At 41.7% G+C, this 23,509-nt stretch overlaps 1 protein-coding gene across 4 annotated transcripts in view; it reads right to left on the bottom strand.

The window, feature by feature from the left end:
* SMG6 (SMG6 nonsense mediated mRNA decay factor) overlaps positions 1–23,509 on the bottom strand; it is a 186,969-nt gene that overhangs the window by 119,818 nt on the left and 43,642 nt on the right. For all 4 annotated transcript variants that reach the window (XM_033090204.1, XM_033090207.1, XM_033090205.1 and 1 more), the window contains exon 10: positions 19,192–19,337. In XM_033090204.1, coding sequence (XP_032946095.1) covers positions 19,192–19,337 — 146 coding nt within the window. The remainder of the gene's footprint in view (positions 1–19,191; positions 19,338–23,509) is intronic.

Below are 23,509 nucleotides of genomic sequence, written 5' to 3'. Positions count from 1 at the left end.
ACCCTCTTCTTGGTCTCCGCAGTACCATGTGGACCCATGCCATCATGGCATTTGGGGAGGCCTGTCACGAGTTACACAGGCCTATGCTGCCCACGCCCCAGCTCAGCAGGAAAAAAATACTTGCAGTCCAAGACTGATGGATCCCGGCTGGGCTCTCAGCAGAGAGCCTGGAGAGTCTGACCAGTAAGGAAACAAAGAGCCATCCTTCCCACCTATCCCACTCCATCCTTCCACCCCAATCCAGGCCCCCAAAGAGGGAAAACAACAACAACAACAACAACAACAACAACAACAACAACACATGCAGGCAACTGCACAACAGCTGTATCATGGAGGTGAGGCTGACTGCAGCAACTTCCGGGCTGTGCCCTGCACCCCATCCCAGAACGCCGATGCCTAACGCTGGAAACGGTCTTCACACGCTGAGCCAGCAGCCCCTCATCCAGGGCTGGTGCTGAGAAGTCTGATTAGGAACCAGCAGTCAACTCCGACACACTCATTTATAATAAAAGGTGTGTATTAAACAAACTAGTCCAACCTTAGGCACAACGTGAGGAGAAAACAGGACTGTCATTGTTAATTGTTCACGAATAACCCTCCTAGCAAATGCCATGCATCTCCTGGACTTGGATAAACAGTATTTCTCCTCCAGAGAACACCACTGCCAAAGAATCTCTTTCTTAAAGACTCCTGATAAGAAACCCTGTTATGGCACGTGAGCTAAACCTGTGGAGACATCCCCTTCTTGGGGATGACCGGACTGGAACATGGCATTTCACCGAGGCAAAGAGGTCTGCAGTTACTCTCTGCAGGCCACATGTTTAACCCTAAAGAACTGAGGAATGCTCTCAACGGGAAAAACACAGCAGCAAATGCTGTGATACCAAAGCCACAATTCCATGGGCCCCTGGAGTCTCTCAAACTAAGCTGCCAGCTAGGGAGCTAACACTAGCTTTGGATAAAATGCAGCTCTGGTAGAGTAATTAATTTTTTTCTTAACTGGGATTACATTAATTTTCAAGGACTAATGGAGTCCAGCTGTAATGGGAAGAGCGGCTGCTGATGCACAAAGGCACTTGTGCGTACAACATTATAAACACACACATACACACACACACAGGCCTATAAAAAGGATCCACTATAACAGGATATTTTTAGTTTCTACAACGCTGCACTAAAAATACAGCCCCGGCTGATACATCATGGCAGAACTATTCTCTCTGTCCCTTCAGGAACAGTTTAAAACATTTATTTTTGTTTCCTTTTGCAATGGTCAGAGTAGAGAGAGAAAATAGCAACTCATTGATAAGAGGAAACGAGAGAGACATGAAAAATTGAAAACTACCTAAAAACTCATGGAGAGGTTTATTTTATTAGTTCTTAATAAATATCTTGCAGATTTCCTCAGGAAATACACCAGATCACATGTAAAATAGTTTGATACTGATGTCAACTGCATCAACATATGAAGTCTATTAGGGTGAAGCCGCAGCAGGGTGATCAGCGTGCTGAAAAACTCCACAGTACTTGGGGGCGGGGGGGTGGGGGGGATCTCACGGCCTTCCAAATTCTTCGAGAGGTAAAAAAGTCAGCCAAGACGCAGAGAGAGAGAGAAAGAGAGAGAGAGAGAGAAAGAGAGAGAGAGAGAGAGGAAAAAAAAAATCCCACATCCTGCTTTCAGCTGCCAGCAATGTGAAGTGCCCAGAGATTAATTCTACGTCTGGCCTGGAAATGTGACTTTAAAGCATGAGGGAGGGGAGGTGGGGGTGGGGGTGGGGGGTGAGGAGGAAAGAGGAAAGAGAAGGGCAGGCTAACTGAGGCTGGCAGCAGGCCACTAACCCCCTCCCAAGCCATGTTTCAATGCAGACAGAAGTAAACCCCAATAGACAGCAGCGCCTCAGCCTGCCAGGGCCTTACACCAGCTGCAGCGCATCTAGCTCTCTCCACTCAGCCCCAGTGCAGATGTTCCCTACAGCATCACTTCCGCTAGACTTTCTTTTAAAGAAATAGCACACATATGTGGAGGCCTTTCTACCACTTCCCAATACAACTTTCTTTGCCTTTAAGGGCCTCAAAGCAAGGGTGAAACTCTGACAGCAGGTACCACACGGCTAAAGGAGCTGTTCCAGCCTCCCCTGGAAAGGAGCATCCGTGGGATAAAGAGCCATTAGTTAATTAATAGGAATTTCTTTACAAGTTTGGCTTCCTATTATCTTCAGAGGGAGAAAGAGGCCCCCATAGTTTGGGGCTAAGAAAAAAAAAGGGGGGAAAGTATATCTAAGATTTTAATCCTGGTTTCTCAAAGCAGTCTATTGTAGTATTATCACCGCAAAGGGGTTTCGGTGGCTTTATCCTCAGGGAGCTCGCATAAGGTAGTCTTAAAAGAATTTTTTAAAAAGCATGTTAATATTTTACCGAGCACAATTACTTAGCTGCAAGACAGACATAAATTTTAAAGAAATAAAGCTTGTTAATTTCTTATATGCCTAAACTCATTTTATACAATCCCAGACCCTGGTAAGTTAATCAATTAATCACTGATTAAGAACCTAATTTTGAAGTCAGCCTTGAACATTGTTAGGGATTTGATAAAATATCATAGTCTCTTGTCTTCATAGAGTGCATACTCTAGTAGAGGGATCTGTGCATTTTATGAAGCTAAAATAATGGCATTTTTTAGAATAGCTGCATAATTCTCTAGTTGGTCCATCAGGTTGTTTGTTCTTCTGGAATGAAAGAAGAGAGTTAGAAGAATCAGTAATGTCAAAAGAAAACAAAACAGTTGGTAAGCCCTCAAAACCAAAGTTGTTTTGGTTGAAATTCAAGTTCAAGAGAGCAAACAGAATCTTCCCTTAAAGGAAGGAGAGAAATACTGGCAATCAGTAGCAAACATACTATGGTGAGAAGGTTTAATTCAACAAATATTTATTAAATGATTTTTATGTAGAAGATACTAGATGTAGAAAGTACAGATTTAGAAGTGGTTAAGTAATTTGCATTATACAACAAATAACACAACCAGGCTTAGAACATAGTTTTACCTAACTTCAAATAGTTTTTGGTCATTACAATTTCTAAAAATACATTTCTTATTATAAAAATATTGTGATCATTACAGAAAACTACAAAAATACAGAGAAAACAGAAGAAAATTAAAAACACTCATAATTCCACAATTATAGAGAATCATGATTAAGTTTTGATCAATATCCGTCAGCCTTTTTAGGAATGTATGTGTAATATGTATTATTTTATAAAAATGTGATCAACTGCAAAGTTTATAACCATGGAACCACATGACCTTCAGAGAAAGGGGACACCGCATTTTTAGTCGCTGACCCCGCCCCAAGAGTCAATCACCTAGAAAACAGAAACATCGTAACCTGATTCCCCATACTAGGCAGCAGCCATCTGTTCCATCCCTATACCTCTCTCTGAGGTCCTTAAAGCAAAGAAATTTCAAAGATATCTCATTATACTCTACCCTCCGGTACATCCTTCAGTCCAAGATAGGTATGCTGACTCACTCAGAAGGAAAACTGCCCTCCATACACAGCCAAGACTTGGCTTCCAAAGCCAAGACTAACCAATGAAAAAGGCCATCAGAGATTAGGGGAAAACTTGTATCCAAATGTCTCCGGCTGAGTGTGGTCCCATGCATTGGTGGCTCATGGGCCCCTAATTGCCACAGCCTTACTCCCTTGCTGTTCAGCTCAATAGATGGTTTGCGCCTAGAGCTTTTATTCTAAAATAAATATGGACTTCCCCCATAGCATTCTGTTATGCACAGACGATTCATTCATTCGTTAGTAAAAACTAGAAGAGCCACAAAGGCAACCGTGCCCGCCCCCCCCTCTGAAATGGCTAGACCCCACGACCACTCACCTACATGCCCATGTTATTTTCCAAGCTTCAACTATTCCCGGCTGGCAAGTTTTCACCTATAGTAAGATGAGGTGAAAGGTCTGACCCTGACAATCAGTCCATGATGACTCCAACCGTACCTCACTCAAAAGAATGCATAGAAATGGACTGATCTGTTGGTTGGGAACTTTTATATCTGATGCAAAAGATTTACTCTCACAACATGCTGCATTATTTAATTATGTAGGGTTCCTCACATCTCTTACCTAACAAATAGTGCTGGAATTCCCTCCAGCTGAAGCAAATGAAAATATAGTTGCAGAACTAGTTAAAAATTTCTCCAGTGGAAAGACCTTAAGCTCAAGAGCAATGGAATTAATCACAAAGGAAAACAAAATGGCATTTTAAACTATATAAAATTAAAAAAACTTTTATACATTACAAAACATAAACATAATTGAAAATCAAATACAGATAAATTACCAATGAGTATAGAAAGGACTTGCTATATGTACTATCTGGAAAGCTCAAATAAATTGATACAAAAGATAGTAGGCTGGGGTGGTCAGGTAGCTCAGTTGGTTAGAGCGCAAGCTCTGAACGACAGGGTTGCTGGTTCGATTCCCACATGGGCCACTGAGCTGCGCCCTCCACAACTGGATTGAAGACAACGAGCTGCCGCTGAGCTTCCAGAGGGGCGGCCTGATGGCTCACTTGGTTAGAGCGTGAGCTCTCAACAACAAGGTTGCCGGTTCAATTCCTGCATGGGATGGTGGGCTGTGCCCCCTGCAACTAAAGACTGAAGAGAGCAACTGGACTTGGAGCTGAGCTGGGACCTCCACAACTAGATTGAAGGACAACAACTTGGAGCTGATGGGCCCTGGAGAAACACACTGTTCCCCAATATAATTTATTAAAAAAAAGATACTAGGCTGAAATAGAAAAATGAGCCTAGAGACAAGACTACACATAAACAGTTAATAAAATATCGGAAAAATTGTTCATTCTCACTACCAATTAAAGAAATGTTATTTAAAACAAGATAGGACGGAAAACAATTTAGCAGTTTCTTACAAAACTAAACATAGCCTTACTGTATGATCTAGCAATTGCACTCTTTTACCTAAATGAGTTGAAAACTTATGTCCACACAAAACCTGCACACACGTTTATAGCTGCTTTATTCATAACTGCCAAAACTTAGAAGCAACCAAGATGTCCTTCAGCAAGTTAATGGATAAACAATGAAACATTACTCAAACAATGAAATATTATTCAGCATTAAAAAGAAATGAGCTATCAAGCCATGAAAAGACATGGTGGAATCTTAAATGCAATTGACTAAATGAAAGAAGCCAATCTGAAAAAACTACATACTGTGTGATTCCAGCTATATGACATTCTGGAAAAGACAAAATGATGGAGACAATAAAAAGATCAGTGGTTGCCAGAAATTAGGGGGAGGGAGAAATGAACAGGCAGAGCACAAGGATTTTTAGGGCAATGAAACTATTCTGGACGATACCATGATGGTGATACATGTCAATACACATTTGTCCAAACCCACAGAATTTACAACAACAAAAGTGAACCTCAATGTAAACTATGGACTTTAGGTGAAAATGATGTGTCAGTATAGGTTCATCAATTGTAACAAATGTACCACTCTAGTTCTGGATATTGATAGTGGCAAGGTTGAGTGAGTATGTTTGGGGCAGCAGATATATGGTAACTCTGTACTTTCCACTCAATTTTGCTATGAACCTAAAATTTCTCTAAAAATTAAAGCCCACTGAAAAAAACGATAGGTTTTCTTCCATTATTTACTCAACAAATATATGAATACTTACATTGTGCCAGGGACTGTAAAACATTAAAAATACTCAATGCTAGCAAGAGGTGGTGGCTGGGTATTCTCCAGACACTGCTGCTAAGAGTGTAAACTGGCACAACTTCTTAAGAAAGTAATCCAGCATCACGTATGAAAAGTGTTAAGACTTCAAATCCTTTACCCCAAAATCTGAGCTTCTAAAAATATATTCTAGTAAAACATGAAATGCAGACAAAGGTTTTATGTACAAAGATGTTAAATATAGTATTATTTACAATACTAGAAAAGTGGGGAAACAGGCTAATGATTAAATGATGTTAAAATATTCATGAGAATGTTATTCAGCCATTAAACATGTTTACAAAGAATTTTATAACTAAATACTTATAATAAGTGAAAACAGTAGAATCAAACATTTTATATTCAGTATCCTTTCAGCTATGTAAAAAACACTTGAATATTCATACATAGATACAGGAAGAAACATCATTGCTGGGAAGTCGGTTTACAGGTGGTTTCCACCCTTTTTATTATTTTTTAGTCCTCTCAACAAAACCCAAAATGTTAAGTCTTTTTAAAAAAAATTTAGTTTTCATAAACAGGACAGTCACTCTAGTACGGTGAGAGTAAAAATATGGTAAATGAGTACAGAAGGAGAAATAAAAGAATATTTATGGGCAAGAAGAAAGGACAGAGAATAAATGATGAAAGATTTAGGAGACCAGAGAAAATCAGAACCTACGCTGTTCTCAAAGAAACTTTGCTTTCCAGAGCCCTGAAGACATTGACACCAGGATTAACACTAAATACAAAGGCACATTTAATGTATTTTAATTTAATACCAGGATACAAACCATGCATTTAGAAATTACACTTTCAGAAATGTCATCTACACAAAAAACAAGGAAAGACAGCAAGATTATGAGCAATGACCCAGATAACAAATATCCCTGGCCTTGCCATTCAATCTTCATTGCCCAGACTGACTTGCTGATAAACTTTATTCTTGAATTGAACTCAATTAAAAACATATTTATTGAGAACTTACGGCACACTAGGCAGTTCTAGATGCTCACAATACATCAGCGAATAAAACAGGTCAAAGGATCCCTATCTGCAGGGAACTTACATTCTTGCAGAGAAGCAGTAGGGGAAAACAAGTTAATAAACATATGCACAAAATTAAGTTTATCTAGCAGTTATAAAATAAGGTTTATGAAAAAAGAAAGTAGAGGGCAGCCAGATGGCTCACTTGGTTAGAGCACGAGCTCTTAATAACAGGGTTGCCGATTCGATTCCCACACGGGCCAGTGAGCTGCACCCTCCACAACTAGACTGAAGACAACAAGGGCCGGATGGCTCAGTTGGTTAGAGCACGAGCTCTCAACAACAAGGCTGCCGGTTCGATTCCTGCACGGGATGGTGGGCTGCGCCTCCTGGAACTAAGATTGAAAACGGTGACTGGACTTGGAGCTGAGCTGCGCCCTCCACAACAAGAATGAAGGACAACGACTTGGAGCTGATGGGCCCTGGAGAAACACACTGTTCCCCAATATTCCCTAATAAAAAAATTTTTTTAAAGAGCAGGATAAGAGAGATTGGGAGTACAGGGTGGGAGTGCAACAGTGTTAACAGGATCTTTCGGGTAGGCCTCATGGAGGTAATATTTAAGCAAAGTCTTATAGGAGGTAAGGTTATTTGCCATGCAGATAGCTGGAGGCAGAGCATTCCAAGTAGAGAAAACCGCCAATGCAAAGGCCCCAAAGTGGGAGAGGCCCTAGCTTATCAGAGCTGCTGTAAGGCCAGTGTGCCTGAAGGAGTAAGTAAAGTAAGACAGAAGAACAGTAGGGAATGAGGTCAGAGAGAGGCGACGTGGGGAGGGGGGAGTTTCATATAGGAAGACCTTACAAAGACTGTGGCTTTTACTCTGAGTGAAATGGGAAGCTGGTAGAGGATTCTGAATAGTGACATGATTCTGATGCTTTTAAAAGAATCACTCCTGTATAGAGAGCAGGCCAGAGTGTGCGTGCGCATGTGCACGCACATGTTTTTTTTGGAGGGGGGATACAGGGGCAACAAAGAGATTACTTAGGAGTTTCAAGTCTTGCTGAATTATCTTTCTCTTCATGTTTAAAAATACATTTTCTCCACAAAGGGTATTCAGGCCATGTTTGCAAAGAGGGTTTTCTCTTCCAATGTGGAATCTTGAAGAATGTGTCAATGGCCAGCAATTGTGTCCTTAGCAGGCATCTCAAAATAATGATTACCAAACATTTCTCTCTGCTCATTGCCCTGACACGAGTTCTGGGCATCACCCTCTCTCAGGGGAGAGGTGAAAGGAAGTTATGCAGAACAAGCAGTGATAACAGGATGACGTCACAGGTGTGCCTCAAAGAAGCCCCCAGTGAGTTCGGCTCATAACCATTCTACAGTGATTTACTCTACCCTGCCAACGCCAGCTGGAAAAGGGATGCAGAAAGCTGACACAGCCTTAAGCCCTGGGCAGGCATTATAAGATCCTTCTCCCTCCAGTCCCCTGCCAGCCCCTCCCCTCTTCAACCGCTGATCCTTGCTTCAGAAGCCAAAGTGTGAACAGCACGTGTCTGGATTTCAGAAACCTGCCCAGCAGTTGGAAATTCCCTGCAGCGTGTCAATTGCTGCATCTGCTGTTGGCACTTGGGGCAAGGGATCACATGGGCATTTTCTGAAATAACCTTCAAAATGGGAGTCTGATGTCTAAAGAGAGGACTAAAGAAGCCAGAAAACCCCAATTATAGTAAATAAATTCCTAGTACTGCCTTCTAAAAATGAAACTGAGACATACAAGCAAACCAAACAGCTCTAAGAACACAAGTAGTCAAGAACAAAAGCACAGAGCACCCTGACTAATGGAAAGGATTTTATGGGCCAACAGGGTTCACCAGATATGTAATGTAATGTGGCTGAAATGAGAAAGTGCTCTTTTCCAGATCTCTAGCTCATACCCTTTTAGTAAGAAATAGCTTCTGTCATTTCGGCTGCGAGCCTCCCTCCTGCCTCCCTTTGCCCAATTAGTCCCCTAAGTAGTCTATAACTTGAATACCTCTTGGAAATTTTAAAACATATGAGCCCAGTAACACCACCTGTCATAAACTAGGCTGGAGGAGCTGAAAAAGGAGCTACCCTTTGAAAGAGCAGCTTCCATGCCCTTGCCACCCTAGATGCAGGTGCTCCAGTCACAATGCTCATAGGCAGAGCTAAAAAACTGCTCGAGTCTGATGGTAAAAAGAAAAAAGGAATCATAGCATTTCTCCTAGTAATAGGGCCGGCAGTTTAAGTACCTAGATCTATTCTCCCAAGGAAACAACTAATTATCCTACAAAAAGTATTTTAAAAATCTTTTTTAAAAGCATTGATGAGTTAGTAAATTAAAAAGGAATTCAATCTCTTTATTCAGGGATTGAATAAAGACGGGAAACTAGAGATTCAAGTGTGGAACGTAGCCAGCCTTTACCCTAAGAACATTTGCTACCTAATGAACTTGAGCTTTGGTTTCCAAAGCTTCCTGGTACCGCCAACATAAGAAGATGCCCAAGATCTCTGCCATAAAGCTGGGATCTGACAGAACTAAACCCAAAGAATAAGGGTGAATCAGAAATAACCCTCAGCCTCTTGAGAAGACAGCTGGAAAATTGACTACCTCAAACTCTGGGGCTGACTGGAAGAGAAAAAATATGGCACTGAAAATAAGGACTACTAGCCCTCACAGGGGTGTGTAGTCTGACTTCACATTACCTCGGTGGTCTGAAAAGCTTCAAGCAGATATTTTAGAGTAATTATTTCAGACTGCTACACCAGGCTGTGGACAAAAGCAAACTCAAATCCTTTTCCTATTTTCACCCTAGGTCTCTAGGAATTCTCACTAATGAAACCCCACAGAAAATAAGCAGATTACTGAAAAAATTTTAAATGACACCTGAAAAAATTTAAAAGGCACTTGAGCAACAACCAGCAGAAACAAGAGATTAGCAGAAACTCACATAAAAGGACCCCTTCATCAATCTCTAAAATAAATAACCATGTTTAATATACTTTAAAGAACTAAAAGACAAGCTCACAAATATGTTCAGGGAACAAGAAACTATAAAGAAGGAGCAGATTTGAGGGGAAAAAGAACATCTGGAAATAAAAATTTATAACGAAAATATAAAGCTCAGTGGGGCATATTTAGCAGATTAGATATAGCCAAGGAAAGATTCAGTGAACTGAAAGACAGAGCTATTGAAATTATCTGGAATGCAGCACACACACACACACACACACACACACACACAAAGAGTCGGAAAAATGAAAGAAAAGTTTGAAAAATATTAAGACTGAGTAAGGTCTAATGTCTAATCAGTCACAGAGAAGAGAAAGCATGGGAAGATGTAGTATTTTTTAAAAAAAGATGTAGATGCCTGAGCTCCCGGATGGCTCAGTTGGTTGGATCATGGGCTCTCAACCACAAGGTTGCCGGTTTGACTCCCACAATGGATGGTGGGCTGTGCCTTCTGCAACTAACAACAGGTACTGGACCTGGAAATGAGTTGTGCCCTACACAACTAAGATTGAAAGGACAACTTGACTTGGAAATCCCAATAAAGTCCTGTTAAAAAAATAAAAGATGTAGATGCTAAGAATTTCCCAAAACTGCTGAAATCAACTCATAGATACATGAAGTCCAAAAAATCTTTAGCAGAAAAAATAAAAAATAAATCAGACAAATCATTAAACTGCAAAACATCAAAGAGTTTTTAAAAAGACCTAGAAATCACCCAGAGAAAAAAGATAGATTAGTTTTAAAAGAGAAACAGAAACAATTAGACTCATAACTGACTTTTAATCAGCAACAGTGAAAGCCCAAAGACAGACAGTAAAGTATCTTAAATGGGCTAAAGGAAAAGAACCGTTAACGCAGAGTTCTATTACCAGTGCATACCAATAAAAGATCTTTTAGGAATAGGGAAAACAAAGCCTTTTTTCAGGCAAGTGAAAAATAAAAGTTTGTTATCAAAAGAACTTCACTAAATAAATTCTAAGGAATATACTTAAGGCAAAAAGAAAATGATCCCAGGTAGAAGGTCTGAAATGCAAAAAGGAATGAAAAGAAAGTAATAAATATATGCGTGAGTCTAAACAAACACCATCAAAATAATAATAATAATAACAACAACAACTGAAACAAAAACAATTAATTTGTCTTGTAGGGTTTAAAAGAAGAATTGAAATACATGACAGCAGCAGCATATAATTGGGCCAATAAACTGCAAAGAGAATGAATAGAATTTAAGCATTCTATGGTCTGTGTATTATTTAGGAGGAAAGTGAAAATGCTGAATGCCTTTTGGCAAGGTAAGTATGCATGCTTTGATTCCTAGGGTAACCACTAAAAGAAAATAAAAGGAACTAGTGGGGGGCAGATGAGGAGGGAGAGAAGAAGGGGAAAAAAATCCCCAAGAAAGTAAGAAAGGAGCAGAAGAGAAACAGAATGGGTAGGAGAATGGGAAAGCACTGGGAGAAAACATGTGCAAAACATTTACCTGATAGGGGTCTTATATCCAAATTATATAAAGAACTCTCAAAGCTTAATAAAGACAACTTGATTTTTAAAATGGGCAAAAGAGTTGAACAGACACTTGCCAAAAAAGATATACAAATGGCAAATAAGCACATGAAAAGTCACTCATCATCCTTAGTCATCTAAGAAACACAAATTAAAACTAAAATGAAATAGCACTGCACATTCATTAGAATAGCTAAAGTAAAAAAAAATGGATAATACCACATGTTGGCAAGGATGCAAAGAAACTGGAAATCTCACATACTGCTGGAGGGAATGTAAAATGGTTCAAACACTGGAAAAAACAGTTTAGCAGCTTCTTATAAACACTTACTGGATGACCCAGGAAATCTATTCCTAGTTATTTACGCAGAGAGATGAAAACATATGTTCAATTCACAAAAAGATTTTCATAAAAATGTTCATGGCAATTTTATTCATAAACCCCCAAAGTAGAAACAAACTAAATTATTTACTAACAGGTAACAAGATCAATACATAAAATCATAGTATATCCACACATAACAGAATATTATACAGTAAGTAATACGAAGGAATGAAATACTAATAACATGTAACATCATGAACAAATATCAGAAACATTAAGCTGAGCAAAAGAAGCCAGACACAAAAGGGTTTACACTGTATGATTCTATTTACATAAAACTTTAGAAAAGACATATCCAGTGTTTCTCAGTGGTTTCCTGGGGCCAGGGCTCGGGATGAAGATCAACTGCAACGGGCACAGAGAGAACTTTATGGGATGATGGAAATGTTCTGTTGTCTTGACTGTGATGTTAATTACTTACTTAGGTAAAAAGTGGCCAAACTCATTGAAATGTGTGCGTTTGAAATGCGTGCACTTAAAATGCGTGCATTTTATTGTATGTAAACTTTACCTCAATGCAACTGATTTGAAAAAACAGGATGGTATAGTATATAATCCAAATATACCAATAATTACAATCTTGTCAATGGACTCAATGCTCATAATAGCCCCAAAGAGAAAACTCAAATGTCCATAAACAAAAGAATGGGTCAACTATAATAAATGAATAAAATGTAGTGCTGTAGCAATGAATACTACACACATCAACATGGACAGTACTCACAAACAATACATGGAACAAAATAAGCCACAGAGAAAACAACATAAATGATATGATGACCATGATTTCATTTATATGCAAGCAAAACCAAACTATGTTTTGTTTGTGGGGGTGTATACTTAGATAGTAACACTATAATGAAAGGCAAAGGAATGAATTCCACAGGTCAGGATGATAATTACCTGTAAGGGCAAGGGAGAGCTCCCAGGGGGATGAAACACACAGGGAGCTTCTGAGGTACTGATAATATTGTGTTTCTTAACCTGGGTGGTAGTTATATGTGTATTCACTTACTCATTCTTTCAAATGATTTATACTCTCATACTCCTTTCTGTATGAATGCTTTACCCACCTTCTCCCCATTTTGTCTAAGAATGGCACGTGAAAGCCTCTTTTTTTAAAAAAGCAAGAAGGATACTAGAAAAGATGGTGAAAATACACAACATTCTTAAAAAGTCCCCTGCCCCCCTTTTTAAGAGACTCTACATATCCCAAAGAAATTGCCCCCACCCATGACAATAGTAAATATGGATCCTGGACAACCCTGATTTGCTCAGACCACATCCTTCTGCCAGCGTATTACCTGTGGCCCCCACTTGAGCCTCAAGCAACTTGGGAGAATTTTAACTCCCCTATCTCCCTCATCTCTACTTCAGTTCCTCTTCTAGTCTCAGATCAGATTCAAGGATTACTTTTTCATCAAAGAATGGCAGCTGCTCAGATTTGGGGTTGGGTGTGGGGATTGTTTGCATTGTTTAGCTGTCTCAAGTCCAGAGAAGTTTTTGTGTCTTCTGATATAGAAGGCTGGACACTTGAGATCTGAGTGTAACTTACTACCCTGTTTCCCCGAAAATAAGATCTAGCCGGACAATCAGCTCTAATGCGTCTTTTGGAGCAAAAATTAATATAAAACCTAGTATTATATTATACTATATATTATATAAGACCCGGTCTTATAGTAAAATAAGACCGGGCCTTAAATTAATGTTTGCTCTAAAAGATGCATTAGAGCTGATTGTCCGGCTAGGTCTTATTTTTGGGGAAGCACAGTAGCTGTGCAACATTGCTCGTCACTTAACCTTTCTTATATGTTTCTCATCTATAAAACAGGACATGAAATATCTATCCCACCTGTCTCAAAGGGCTGATAGATCAAATGGGAATTTACATGAAGCAACTATAAAAGGTCATCAGGTGTTACCTTAGTGTCGTAGTGTTGGCATTATTGGCCACTACCTCTGAAAGCCACACTTCTTCCCAGACCAACATTTAGTTGGTTAGGATCCAAAGGGCAACTTACTCCCCCTAACCTCTATCCCTAGACACACTCACTTCTCCCCGTTAATTCAGCAAACAGTACAGTGCCTCTCGGCCTCATCCTGTAAGCTACCCATTTAAAATTCTACTCCTCAGGAAAAGCTTAAAAAGAACCCCAAAAGGGCAGCTGAGTGTCCTGCTGCCAACACTCCACCCAATGTCTCTTTTTCAGAATAAGTCCAGTCTGGAGGGGGAAATCAAATTGAGAAGCTGTAAAATGGCCAAAGAAATGAGGTATCTAGCCCACATTAACTACTGGGCAACGATGGGCTATTGCAATTCTTACTCCACACCAAAGCCACACGGTTACCTTGGGGCAAAAACACATTTCTTTAACTGAAATGATAAGAGGCTTAATTTTATTGATATAACTGAATTGTCTCATTTCTTTAGCTTTTCATAACCGCTTCTCCCCCAGCCTAAAGTAAGAGATTCATTCTGACAACAACAAGGACCCTGGGTTTCAGAGTTGGGAAGACAGAAGGTCCCTTGACAACCTTACTTCTTTAACTTTTTCTTCTTTTCCAGGAAATTCTGAGGGAAGAAGTCTACGCTAAGCAGCCCGCTGATAAGTTCTATCTTCCCCACAAGGAACAGAGGGCATAGCTGAAGGATGCATCCTCTGGCCTGCCTTCTAAAGCCTAACTATCCTCTTCTGACCTTTGAATCTATTTGTCACAAAATTTCTTGGCCAGTCTGGTTTTCTTTGTTCATTTATTCTAAAATGAGCAGTCCTAAATATGAAGGTCAGGTAGCGCTGATTACCTGTAGAAATCTACCCATGGACCTTTGAGGAGAAAAAGCTGAAGGGCTTCTACCACCAGAGATACAGAAGGAGGAATGAGAAGGACAGTTTATTCAGCTAAACTCAAGTCTAACCCCTTATGAAAGGTGGATTTCCTGTACAACTGTTCTGACAAGCAGAGGATTAGGCACTTCATACATTCTGCTTGGGTAAGAGACTCCGACAGAAGTGAATTGCCATAAAGGAGCAAATTGCTTTACTCAAGGTCTCTAAGGTGGTTGTATGCTGGAAGACAAAGCAATTTTAGTTGTGAATTGAACTTCTCAACTACAGTCAACTTGCATATACAACAATGGCAGGAAGGTGTAAGGTCCCCATCTCAAGTATCCCACACATCTGGATTAAGCTCTACCATTCCCATATAGACAGCTAAGATTCTCTGTCCCTCTGGAGGTGAACATGTGGCACTCCCTCCACCTCCTGCAGCTCAGCATTACTAACAATCCATAAAAGCAAGCATAGATGATAATGAAAGGAATGCCAGGTTAGCTCTGCCTCAATCTGAGCCCCTAAATGTTCCCAAAGGGCAGGAAGCACCAACTGCACACACAAGAAGTGTCTCTTGGGTGCCCTCTTGCTGCCACCAGCGTTTTTCTGCAAGGCTGAAATGGAGGCCTACTCTGCCTGTGCACTGGTAGAGGAGGAAAAAGAGGGGGCCAGGGCATAGAAAAGGGAAGTTATTCCAGTGGTGGCCAATGAATAACATCCAATGATTTATAGGAAGTATAATCCAATAATACAGTAAAATAAAACAGTGTGTGCCTGAGATGGTTTTGATTCCAGGAATTATAAAACATATTTTTTAAAAAGAGAGAGAGCAAGAGGGGAAGAGAAAAAGGAAGGGAAAAAAGGCCAGATTGGAGCAAATTGGGCACAGATGGGGGATGCAATGGGGTTTTAGTGATGCCCTACCACAAATGTTGCTTCAATTATTCCTCTTCAAGAAACTAGAGTTTTATTTCCTTAAATTACAGAATTTTTAAAAAATTAAAATTCTTGGAGTTCTTGTGGTTTAGATCAGCAGTTCACCCTCCAGCATCACGTCAGCCAATCAGATGGCTACTGAAGTGTTAAATGCTGAGGCACGTGGAGAAGGCCCCATTTCTCCCTTTAGGCTCAGGAATGCCATAGAGATTACCAATTGTGACATCACTCTGGGAACCAACTATCACCACAACCCATCACTCACCAAAGGACAATTCTGGACACAGGCCAGGTAAGGAATACACTATTCAATGAGAGCTGGCTTGCCTTCTTCATCCATGCATTCAATAAATAATTACTGAGTGCCTAATAAATTCCAGGCACAATGGTAAGGCCCCCAAACACCCCTCAAATTTATCTGTCCCCAACAACTTCAGCATAGAATATTAGGATTCCAGACGCTCTGTATTCCCACTGATGTAGGATTCTTGTATAGGGCCCATGAGAGGAGGAGATAAAGGTCTCCCCACCAAAAGCCCCGAACCCATGAGTTTTAAGATCACTGCTGAGACTGGAAAATTTAGTTGGTTAAACGATGTGGCATAACTCAACTTATTTTCCCCTGTGGGCAGGGGGGCAAATCTGACCTCACAACCTCTGCCTCCCTGAGCTCTGGGAAAAATTATAAACCAGGAAAAGGGGAAAGATGCCTTTCTCTCACTCCCATCTAAGTTTTTTTCCTCCATTTTGTCTTGGGAGGTGTCCAAAGCTTTTAAAAAGTTCTCTGTCTCCCCTGACCACAAGGAAAGCACATTTGAAAAACAATCACACTGAAGTGTCGGTATCATTTCCGTCCCTGGACTATGGGTATTTTGAAAAGAGGACAGTTATACAAGGGTAGCACTGAATATACACAAAAACTGAACTAGAGGCATCACTTTTTATTTTTAGTGAGAACAGCCCTGCTGCTCTCCCAATCATACTCCTTAGGTCCACGTCCACAGGGAAGGCCCAGGCACAGACTAAGAGGATCCGATGCCTTAGGGGCCACAGATCACCTCTGCTTCAGGCTGGAACGTTCCTTCTCCACAGAGTCCAGAAACTGACATGTGCAAACACCCACCCAGAAGGACATGTCCAAGAAGGAATGGAAAGAAAAATGATGGCCCAGATGTTCTGTAACTTGCAGTGACTGCCAAATCTCCACAGACCCCAAGCACCTGGGAGGCCGGGCAGCAGCAGGCCCTTGCTTCCTGGTTTCAGACAGCCCGGGCCCGCGGCTGGGTGGCGACTCTGACAGCAAGCAGAGTGGCCTGGAGAGAAGCCTTTAGAAGGGCACCGGCTGACGGGACTTGGGGGCTCAACACTCAGGCCTGATTTATCACTTCCTTACTCATAAAACTGTGATTCAAACTGCTGCTGATTAGTGAAGGATTTAAATCTTTACCCTCTCCCCAACCCCCTTCCTTCTCCACCCCCGGCCCAGATGCTGCTCCTCAGCCACAACACCCCCTTCTTGCCACTGTCCGTGCAAGCACAGCACAGGGGCCCAGAGAAGATGACTCATGTGCTGGGAAATGGAAAAGTGCATCTTCCCACCAACCAGCCCGCTGAGTGCTCTGCTCACCCCTCTCCCAATGGCAGCCCACACAGTGGGGTCTGGACGGCCGCCTCAGCTGCACACCGGGTACTTGGCAGCATGTCCACAGAGCTCTCTGTCCTAGCTGAGTGTTACATCCTGTGGCCCAGTATGCTTTTCCCTGAAACACCCTTGGAGCTTCTGACCACCTCAGCTCAGACTCTGCTGGGCCTCAGTTGCCTCAGATGAGCACCGGGACGAGGCCAGAAATGAATAGCAGGGTGTCAAGCCCAGGCTTTGACATGTCCTTCCTGGCTATGGGTCCTCATCATCACCAACCGTGGAGAGGAGTCCCAGAAAAGGTACCTTGGCCTCAAGTGGGGGAACCACCTATTCCCTTCTTTCTCTGTTCTCACCATCTCACCTTCCTTTCACTCGTATTTTCTTAACCTTTACCGAACAACTGCTGCAGGAAAAGGCCACTGGTGGCCTATGAAAAGGCCAAGGTATTCCTTTTCATGGAGCAGACGCTGCTGACAACAGATGCTTCACAGGCAAGAGCGGCAGGTCCTTTACAGTCACACCTCCCAAGACCACAAGTCACTTGACGCTGGAACAATACCTTGGCAGAGACTGTAGCTCGGTGACAGGCAGCTCACTGAACTCTGTGGTTGTGGTTAGAGGGAGGCAAGAAAAGCAACAGGAGGGCACCTCGGGAGGCCCCATTTCTTGAGTCCAGTGAGCTTCCCACTTGGTAGCATAATCGCCAGAGTAATGAAGAAGAAATCAACCTCCCACCCCTTTACATTCCACAGTCTCACCAGGACAGCACTTTACAAACTTTATTTCCTCCTTCCTGGAAACCACCACTGCCCCTCAGGACTGCACGCTTCCTCAGAGCTGTTCTCAGGAATAATTAGCCAAGTTCAAAATGGCACCTAAGCCTCTGCATCTTGCCTTCTGCTGGGAATTCTAAATGGGGTAGCAGGCAGGCAGCCTGAGAGCAGGAAATCCTCTATGATTCAGATGAGACTGAAAACCCAGGCAGACCAGCAGAGCACCCTGCAGAATCCCAGGAAGAGCCAAGTTCCAAGGGAAACTGTGGCATACTTACTCACGGGGGGTAATCCCTACCCCCCACCTCCCTCCAGCAAGCTGATGCATAAACTCCCAAATACAAACACAAACTCCACAGTGAGAGAAAGCACCAAGGAAAGATGCAACAAGAGAACTAGTGACACTCTATCCAGAAACGCCAGGCTGTTATATAACAGTCTCCATGGGGCAATTCCCACTTCTTGGCATTTCACATAACAACCTTTCAGCCCTGAGACCAAACTTTACTCTCTGTCAATGCCAGGAAACGATTCTTTGGCACCATGGACCAAATCTCTCTTGCAAACAAACATACAAAATAATGTCACCCCTATACTATATGTTTCCATCAAGTAAAACCACATCATCCTTACCTACATGGGGTAAAGGGAAGGGAAGGGCTCCTTTGACTGTGACCTGGTCATCAGAACATTTAAAAATCCTTCCAATCAGCACTCCCCTGCCCCCCTTTCCATCGAAAAACCCCCGTGTTCAGAAAAGTATTTCAGAACGCACACCAGTATGTTAGCCAAACTCTGGGCCTGGTGATTTTTGTGCTTCCAGATTTGAGTCACCAAAGCTCATCAATTCTCTGTTCTTACTCCCTGGCAGGCTCCCACAAGGGATATCCCACAGGGAAAACTAGACTTTTCCATATTGAACAAACAGGGTACATGAGTCCAGAAACAGCTATTCCCAATCCCTGCCAAGCGTATGGTCTCTGCAATGAAACATTTCAGCAATGCCTCTCCCCTGGGAGAGGCTCTGAGGCTGCAGACTCCAAGAGGCCTCGCTGCTGCCTTTAGCACGGCCAGATGTGCAACAGCATCGCTGGGTTTGCAAATTAAGTTCTATACCCATGATTCCCTCCTTCCATCCCACCCAAGCACTAGAGAGTCATACAGATTTCAGAGAGTAAATTAAAGATCTGAGAGGCAATGCTGGGTGGGGGGAGGGGAGGAGAGAGAGAGAGAGAGAGAGAGAGAGAGAGAGAGAGAGTTGGGAGGGGTGTAGTTGTATGGTAGCATAGGAAAGAAGCTAGATTAATCTTTATCTGTCTAGATAAAGAAACCGGACATGCCTTACCTTTCAGCTGGGAGTTGTGCACAGCAAACATGTTGATGGTCATAAGCTGCAGCATGCGGGTACTTCCGACAGGAGACGGACTGTGCTGCAGCAGCACCTGGAACTCCTTGAGGACTTTCTCGGCCACTGCAGGGAATGTCTCCATCCTACAAATAGAGCCAGCTCATCAGTGAGGCACATCCCCAAGAATACTGGGTGTGTACACACACACACACACACACACACACACACACACACCTGTCTCTCTTGGCAAGCAGACAACTACGGTCTAGGACGTTTCTTTGCTACTTTCACAAACCTTCCTGGTATCCCAAGGTTGTGAACAAATTTAAGAGAAAGAAGTGTGCAGGGTTCAGAGATGGAAACAACTCAATTTTGGATAAATCGCTATGAGTTATTATGCTTTGGTATGCTATTTCCTAACCCCTGGCAATAACTGGATTCATGCTGAAACAATCGGTTTTTTAAAACAGCAAACAAATTTCTTTTAAACTCTAAGACCTACATGTTCCCCAAACACTCTGGTATGAGCACTGTATTCTAAAAAAGGTTGATTAATCTAAAGATTCTTTACTCGAGGCTTTACTTCGGGCAACCAGAAGTAGTTCTGCGGCTGTCTCCTTAGGTACTATCACACTAAGTGCTCCACCCAAGGATCCCAAATTTCCCCTCGAAGAATGCCTCGATCTAGGGCCCCAGTGATCAGTTTCAGCCTTTCCTGTGTCGCTGTTCTTCCCTCTCTCACACAAGACTGCTCATCAGGGTCTGTATGTTTTCAGGCCAGTGGAAATATAATGCCCTGGCCAACTGCCACTCCCAATACAGGAAGAGCCTGTAATGTAGGGAGGTAGAAATCCAGCCAGTGACCTAGGGCTCCTAAAGAGAGGTCATTCAAACCCCTGCTTGCCAAATGTGGCCACTGGATCCCAAACAGTGGTGCATGTCTGCAGTTCCTTTGGCAATAGGAACAAACCACAGCTAAAGTCCTCAGAAATAAAAAGCAAATTCAAACTTGGTGCTAGAGAGAGAAACCAGGCACACTGGGCCTTAGGGCCATGCTGAACAATTCGTGGTCAGCGAAGTATCTTTTCTCCATCTTCAACCCCACCCCCCAAACAAACTGCTTGTGGTGCCTGGAGGTGGGCTGAGGAAGAACTTCAAGCTGGATTAATAAATAGCTTCTGAAATGCCACAGGAAAGGGAATCCTTCTCAAAAGAGACAAAACAGTTTCAAGTCCTGAGAAAGGTGTTTCTGGCTTCACCCAAACTATGGCCCTTTCCCCACTGAGTAGTACCCTCCCCCGGTTAGAAAACTCCAGAGCTTTCTAGTATCCTGGCAATCATTCCTTGCCCTTGGATGTCAACTCCTATTATGGACCTTCTGGTACCCAGAAGTCATGCCACAGCTATGGGTCAGTTACAGTTTATATTCCAGTTCCATTTTCTGAAGAGCTGCCCTCATTTTCATTGGCACAAAACATGCCATGCATTTGCTTCCCCCTTCACATACTTTCAAGTGCCCCCCCACATGCCAAAAAAATATATATATACATACACACACACACACCCGAAAAACCCTCTTATTTTTTTTCTCGCTCTAAAAAGTTTCAGTCCCATTAAAACTCTTAGTAGGTTTAGAATGGCAGAGTGATATGTTTGGGGCTGGACTGGATCCATTTTCCCTATGGGCTGTAACAAAGGTTTCATTTTAAATCCTGATACTGTGCAGCACTCTTTCTGGTCGGAGGTGGGGAGGGGGGTTAGCAATTCTTATTACGAGAATAGCAGAGTTCACTCTGCTTGAAAAGCGGCCATACTGGGCAAGTTTCAGAGCCATGTGTCTCCGCGTTGAAAGGCGGTAGAGAGCCAGCACAGAACGACATGACAGAATGTCATGTGGGACAGTCTTGCTTCAAAACTGTGTCTGAGGAAGCCTCTTCCCTGGGATGGGAATTGAAATAGATCCATTAACACTTCCTAGGTCAGACTGAGGTCTCAAACGAGGCCAAATGTCCACCGTCTTTTTTTTTTAAGTTGAAAAAAAAAAATCCTCCACCTTTGAACTAGTTCGATATGATTAAAACAAAAGAAAAAACCAAATGTGTAAGGATATAAGTTAGAATAACTTAAATTCTGAGATATGAGGGAAGATGGATCCACTCAGACAAAATCAGCCTTGTCAGGCGATAATTGAGGAACGCACAGCACAGATAAAAGACTCTTCCTCAGAGCTCAGTAATGGGGTTTCTGGTTCCCAATTTTGTAACTAAGATGCTGTCTGATTTTGGCCTCAAATTACCTCTAAGTAGTTTTATGTCTTTCTCTTTGCTTCACCCCATATTAAAAACAAAAATTATATTAAAACTGTGATGACAGTATACAATTTATGTTTAGAAAAAACCCACAAAATAAAATTATGTTTTTTATGGATACATGCAAGTAAAAAGGTTTGGAAGAACAGGGGTTGGGGGAGAGTGGAAAGAAACTTTAGCATTAGCAGTAATGTTACATTTTTAATAAGGAGACTTTGTATATTACTTATGTAATAATTATAAAAGTTTTAGCCAAGAAGCAGCAGTACCAGTAGCAACAGAAGAGGAGGAGGAGAGAAAGCATAAAAGGACGGTAATTTATAACAGCAAAAAAGTGGAAGCAGCTGAAAATGCCCACTAATAGCAGGTGATTAAGATGGCCCATCTATACAACTGAATTCTATTTTTTGAAAGTTGTATTAGATTTTTTAATCATGTGGGTAAAGTTTAACATACATTAAATGAAAACAGTTTTTAAGTAGTTTAATGTGATCCCTTTATATATTTGTCAAAAATAAATGTGTGTGTGTGGTGATATACAGAAAAAAAGATAAAATTATACATCAAGTGTTAACAGTTATCTGTTAACAGTTAATCAGACAGTTAGTTACCTCTGGATAGTGAGAATATGGGTAATTTTTTATTTCTTCTTTTTGCTGGGTTTTCTAAATATTTTACAATGAGGACTGTATATAATAAAGAGATTTCCCCTATAATGAATACTTCTGGCTTTTATGTAAAACATAATTTTAAAAGTAAGTCAAGACACAAACATTGTATTTTTAACAATTCAGTCCAAAATAAATATATCAGTCTTTGACTTCCAAGAGACCTTGAAGCTGTTCAAATAGCATGACTAGGCAAGCAAGTAAAAACTAAACTAATAACTTTAACCGAGGTAAAAATGGGAAACAAAATTATTCTATTTGTCACAAATCAAAAGTCGACAGGCTGCCGGCTTCCCAACCTCTCTCGGTGGAGTCCGAGCGCAGGTCTGATCTGCCTGCCTCTCACCAGGAAAGGCAGTGTCTGTCAGGAGCCATTCGGCATCCCTGACTGACTCCTCTTCCTGAGAGGATTCTGTCCCTATCCTTTAAAACTGCAGAAGATACAATCATTCTCAGGATATGCGTTTCACTGACTGAAGTGACTACTTTCTGAAGTGATCTCTAGAGACACCTTGTCTCATTTGAATGGCAGTTTCAAGAAACCAATCTTTCAGACAACACTGAGACCCAAACCTGGGAGGGACTCAGTGACTAACGACGCAAAACGCAACCTCTCAGATGCTGAGCAACACAGCTGAGCTAGGCAACATTCTCCTCCGAGAAGAGTCCTCCGAGAAGAAGTCTTCTCCAATTGGTAAATTTTTAAAAACTGAACAAGACAGAAGCAAGCCAGTAGCAAAAAAACAAACAAAAAAACCCAAAAAACAACTAATCTGTGTGACAAAGGTAGAAATGAGAGAGGAAAAAAATCATATGTGCTACATACAGAACATCAGGACTGGAATGGACCTTGGATACCATCTATTTAAACTACTGATAAGGAAACCAAAGCCCATAGAGGCTTTGACTTGTTTACTCTTGAGGTCTTGTAACTAGTTAACGTTGAAAAACAAATTCTTTTTGGCACGTGATTCCACTGAACATTCCGAGCCTCTTTTTCACTGGATGCTGAGGGTATGGAGACTTGTGCTGCCCACAGTAGGCATTCAAGAATATACTGAGGCAATCTGGAACACTCAGCACAGACAAGACGAAAACTGGGAGAGCAATGTTGGGGCTTTTCTCAAAAGGCAGGCGGGACAGTGGATGTGTCTTCAGCTGCTCCCCATTACAATCTCCTCACTCTTAATTCATTTTCAACGCCTCCCACATTTCACATCTTCTTGGTAATTAGGCAACAGTCCATGTTGTTGTGTGTGGTTTGGGCTCATTGCTTTTCTAGTCTTACAGCTTCTATACTTCTTTTTTCTCCAATAGAAAAGTTATTGCTGTTTCTGC

The sequence above is a fragment of the Rhinolophus ferrumequinum genome, chromosome 21, assembly GCF_004115265.2.
Source record: "Rhinolophus ferrumequinum isolate MPI-CBG mRhiFer1 chromosome 21, mRhiFer1_v1.p, whole genome shotgun sequence".
Classification (NCBI taxonomy): Eukaryota; Metazoa; Chordata; class Mammalia; order Chiroptera; family Rhinolophidae; genus Rhinolophus; species Rhinolophus ferrumequinum.
Note: the sequence above shows the minus strand (reverse complement) of the source record. Positions and strands in the feature narration are given on the sequence as shown.